The 5,023-nt window shown below is 36.3% G+C and overlaps 1 protein-coding gene across 1 annotated transcript; it reads left to right on the plus strand.

Annotated features, from left to right (window-relative positions):
• The first annotated feature begins 530 nt into the window (after window positions 1–530).
• LOC133769502 (olfactory receptor 4K14-like) lies at window positions 531–1,472 on the plus strand. The gene has a single exon (XM_062204716.1). It carries the CDS (start codon window positions 534–536, stop codon window positions 1,470–1,472), a length of 939 nt encoding a protein of 312 aa, XP_062060700.1. The 5' UTR covers window positions 531–533.
• The last annotated feature ends 3,551 nt before the right edge of the window (window positions 1,473–5,023 follow it).

A 5,023-nucleotide genomic window follows, 5' to 3' on the forward strand; every position in this document is an offset into this window, starting at 1 on the left:
GTAAGATTGCATCATGCCATTTGTACCAGAATTTGAAATCACTTTGCTATCATCTTCCTATCGAAATTTTTGTTATTTAATGTTATGTTGTTGGTAGCACCCCACCTACATTGTTTTTACTGGACTACTGGACTGAAGCTAGTTTCCTGGCAAATTTGTGATCTTTTTTTCAACTGTTCACTTTGCTGTTCTGCTTTCCTCATTCCCCTCTCCGGAAAGAGAAACTCCGAATTAATCCTTTTCGGAACACTTCTACCTCTGGCTCTATTTCTTGAAAAACTGACCTTAAGCAATTAACATCTCTTTGGGGGCATAACACTATATATTATTTCTCTTTACATAACGCTATATGCTATTTCTCCTCACATAGTACTATATGTTATTTCTCTTCGCATGTATTCCTTTTACCCTCAGATATGGATGTAACTTTCAGTGCAAAATTCAAAAAAATTAAAGCTCTTTTCTATCCCACTAATTGATAATCTATTTTTATCTCTAGGTTATTTTAGAGAACACGAGAACACATTGGCAAAATGGATACAAGAAATCAGTCTGTTGTGTCAGAATTTGTGCTTCTGGGACTTTGCCATTCATGTAATATTGAGGTCTTACTCTTCATGATATTTTTGATGCTTTATCTGATCATTGTATCTGGAAACATTTTCATCATGATCTTAATCATCACTGACTCACATCTCCATTGCCCCATGTACTTCTTGTTGGCCAATCTGTCCTTTGTTGATATGTGGCTTTCCTCAGTCACCACTCCTAAGATGATCACAGACTTTCTCAGAGAGAACAATACCATTTCCTTTGGAGGCTGCATGTGCCAGATCCTATTTGTTCATTTTGTAGGAGGGGGTGAGATGGTGTTACTTGTAGTAATGGCCTATGATCGTTATGTGGCCATCTGCAAGCCACTCCATTACTCCTCTATTATGAGCCTGAAAATGTGTAATGGGCTGGTGGTGACTTCCTGGATCATTGGCTTTGTTCATGCTGTGAGTCAGATGGCTGTGATTGTGCAGCTGCCTTTCTGTGGCCCCAGGGAAATAGACAGCTTCTTCTGTGACATACCGCTGGTGGTCAGGCTGGCCTGCATGGAGTCCTCTAACTTGGAAATATTAATGAATGGTGACAGTGGAGTTCTGGCTATGACCTGCTTTATTCTATTGCTGATATACTACACATATATTCTTCTCACTGTCTGCAAAAGCTCAAAAACTGGAGCATCGAAGGCCCTGTCTACCTGCATTGCCCACATCACAGTGGTGGTGCTCTTCTTTGGGCCGTGCATCTTCATCTATGTGTGGCCACTCAGCATCACCTGGGTGGACAAGTTTCTTGCTGTGTTTTACTCAGTTATCACACCTCTCCTAAATCCAGCCATCTATACCCTGAGAAATAAAGAGATGAAAAGTGCCATGAATAGATTCAGAAACTATTACATGGATTCCAGAGCAAATAGTTAATGCCTAAAAGCCTCAATAGGAAAAATTCAAATTGTCAACATGCTGTTTTTATAAAATAGTTGAGACTTCAGGGTGTTTTTGTGTACCTTTTACTCCTAGCTTCATATACAAGAGTAGGGGTTAGCATAATTCAGTGAATTTCAACATTTCCTAATCAAACAGAAAAACATTATGAAATGTTTCCCTAAAATCCAAATATTAATGATATCTATTTGTGGAAGTCTTATTGAAATTATTTTCTGTGTCTCTAATAACATTAAAAGAACACTGCAATGTTATATGTACATTCTGATGAGCAGCATCTTAATGAAATTTTTCCTAATTTCTTTTAACCACATTGACAAAAAGTATTTATGTAACATTGACACTTCTCATCTAAATGTCACTTACCTTTGGCAAAACATTATCACTTTTTCCTTAACTTAAATTCCTGCTCAAATACTAGTGGGAAAAATCAGGGGAAAAGCCAAGAGTGGATGATATACATTTGGCAAAGTATATAAGGAATAACAGTGGGGGTTATACCCTGGTTGCTTTTATTGACTTTATAAGAATTAATATATATAAAGAAATCCTAATGACATTTTCTTAATTAGATCATTGTCAGAGAATTATATTTATAGCTTATTAATAATTTTATAAAAATCCTATAATATACTCTCCCCAAAGCAGGGACCATGGCTTACTGATAATTTTTCAAAGCCAAAATACATAGTACAATGATTAATTATGAAATGGATACTTATGAAAATATATCAGTAAATCAAGAAATGTTAAATTTTTCACTCAAATGCCTATAACATTCCTTTTCAAAGTACGTATAAACTATTCTTGTATGTAAAATATTTCTAGTAATTTCTAAAATATTTCTTTTCTTTTTCCCAGAATGATAAATTAAGTGAATTGAAATTCAATCATAAAATGAAAAGATGGCACATATGTAATTTTTATTTCCTTTAATATTAGAACAAAATACAACATACAGGTGAAATAAAATAATGCTTTTTTTAAAGATTTGTTTTCTATTTATTTGAAAGGCAGAGTTACAGAGAGATGTAGAAAGAGGAGTATTCCATCTGCTGGTTCACTCCCCAAATCCAATCACCATAGCCAGTGTTAATTTTCAATTTAATGAAAATAATTTTCCTACTCTATGGAAGCATTCTTTCCCTGAGAACCAAGACCTTCAAAGCAAGCAGACCTCAACATTGTAAGGATGGGAAGAAATAAATTTTTTAAGATATTTATTTATTTATTTATTTATTTATTTTAAAGAGTAAGAGAGAGAGAGAAGTTTTCCATCTGCTGCTTCACTCCCCAAGTGACTACAATGACCAGAGTTGGGCCAGGCTGAAGCCAGGAGCCAGGAGCTTCTTCCAGGTCTCCAGTGTGGATGGAGAGAACCAGAGACTTGCACCATCTTCTGCTGCTTTCCCAGGTGCATTAGCAGGGAGCTGTTTCAGAAGCAGAACAGACAGGATTAGAACCAGTGCCAGTATGGGATGCCAGCACTATAGACAGTGGCTTAATCTGCTGCACCACAGCACCGGCCAAAGGGAAAAAAATTTCTGAGCAGGTAATTAAGTATATTAGTGAGAAGACTTTCTTCTGCTCCCTCATCTTCATTCCCAAATCCAGGGGATGAATATCTCAAGAGACTGACAGGTGTCTTCAGTATGCCATTCTAACATTCAATACACTCATGGGGGATTATGCGTTTAGAATAGTGAACTCATTGGTCATGACCCTATTGCTCATTTTAAGTTGCTATAAAACAAATCCCTTGATGAGCAAAAAATTTTAGCTAATAACATAACAACAAATAAGACATTATTTAAACTCATAGGTGGTGGTATAACCATAAGTATTATGGTTAGGAAAAATATACATAACCAGAATACACATTGATTTGCATGAGACAAAATTCTACTTCATCCAAGACAGAAGGATTCCAACATCATCATCAACCTGCCACAAAGGATTCCAGTGTCATCAACCTGAGAGATCCTCATATATTAGTGATTCAGTATTAATGGGAATTATCCATTCTGATTTCCAGATATTGCTTGTGAGAAACTTCATGTGGTTTTACAACATTTGACTATAAACCCTAGTCATTTTTGTATAGACACTCCTTGAGTAAGTATTGGGCTAGCCAGAAAAAGAGGCTAACATACAAAAACCTGTAGGGTGGTTGTCTTATTAACAAGATTTTCTTCTATGACGTATGCCCTCTGGCAAGTATTAAGTTAAAACCCCAATATTTTGAAAGTCTGGGGGCCTGCGCTGTGGCACAACAGGTTCAAGCCCCAACCTACAGTGCCAGCATCCCGTATGAGTACCGGTTCAAGTCCCAGCTGATCTTCTTCTGATCCAGCTCTCTGCGATGACCTGGAAAGCAGTAGAAGATGGCCCAAGTCTTTGGGCCCCTGCATCCACGTGGGAGACCCGAAAGAAGGTCTTGGCTCCTGGCTTCGGATCAGCTCAGCTCAGCTCTGGCCTTAGCAGCCATTTGGGGAAATGAACCAGCAGATGGAAGACCTCTCTCTCTATCTGGTTGTACCTCTCTCTGTAACTCTTTCAAATAAATAAAATAAATCTTAAAAAAAAAAAGAAAGAAAAAGAAAAAGGAACAAAGTCTGTGCACATTCTGAGCAGTCTATCACCAGCAATCTATGCAGTCACCGTTGTCACTATCTTCTCATTCTGTTCACATTAAGCCCTAACCCTCCAAACAAATCACAATTAATTATTCAGGAGAAAATGTAGATCCATGCTCGCTGGTAATAGCAAAATGAAATACTGGCTCATTTTCTTCCAAGGTGAAGAATTTCTCTTTGTCATTATCATTTAGAACCACAATCATGGTACTAACCTTACTAATCTTTGAACACAATACTTCACTAAATTGAGACCACATGAAGTTGAAGATATTTACTTCTAGTCACTGCCAATGTATCATGTAAAACCATCCATATATTAAAGTTTTTATTTCCAATCTATTGTTACAAGGAACTCTGTGTAGTAATAGGTATGCACTGAGAAGTAAATCCAGCAAGAGCAGATATTGAAGGGGTGGAGTCATAAGCTAATGCAACTGCTTAGTGCCACAAGCTGCCAAGCTTCATCAATTATATATACTTTCACATTTCAATTTTATAGACTGAGCAATAAGATGGTATCCATGCCATAATGAGTATCTTGGGTCACATAATGCCTGATTCCGTCATTTCTTATCTATGACAGCCCAAATAGGATGGTGATCACTGGATCTCAAGAAATGTTAATAAGGTAGTTAATCTCCTATTATCTGGTTCAGATATGTCTAAAGCATACAAAATTTTCTCTTTCCTTATTATTGCATACAATCAGAATTACTGTATCAGTGTAATAAATTGGAATATTTTTTGAAATATAGAGTTGAAGACATTGAAGAATATTGCAGTAAATGAATTTTATGGTATGTGAGTTATATTTTGAAAAGGTTATATATAAACATATGGAATCTTTAAGTTTTAATGGAAATGTGTGTTATGAAAATTTACATATGG

This window comes from Lepus europaeus, chromosome 11, assembly GCF_033115175.1.
Source record: "Lepus europaeus isolate LE1 chromosome 11, mLepTim1.pri, whole genome shotgun sequence".
NCBI lineage: Eukaryota > Metazoa > Chordata > Mammalia > Lagomorpha > Leporidae > Lepus > Lepus europaeus.

Bases quoted from the DNA above. Each gene is read 5' to 3' on its own strand.
- LOC133769502 (XM_062204716.1), top strand. From the start codon at position 534: ATGGATACAAGAAATCAGTCTGTTGTGTCAGAATTTGTGCTTCTGGGA.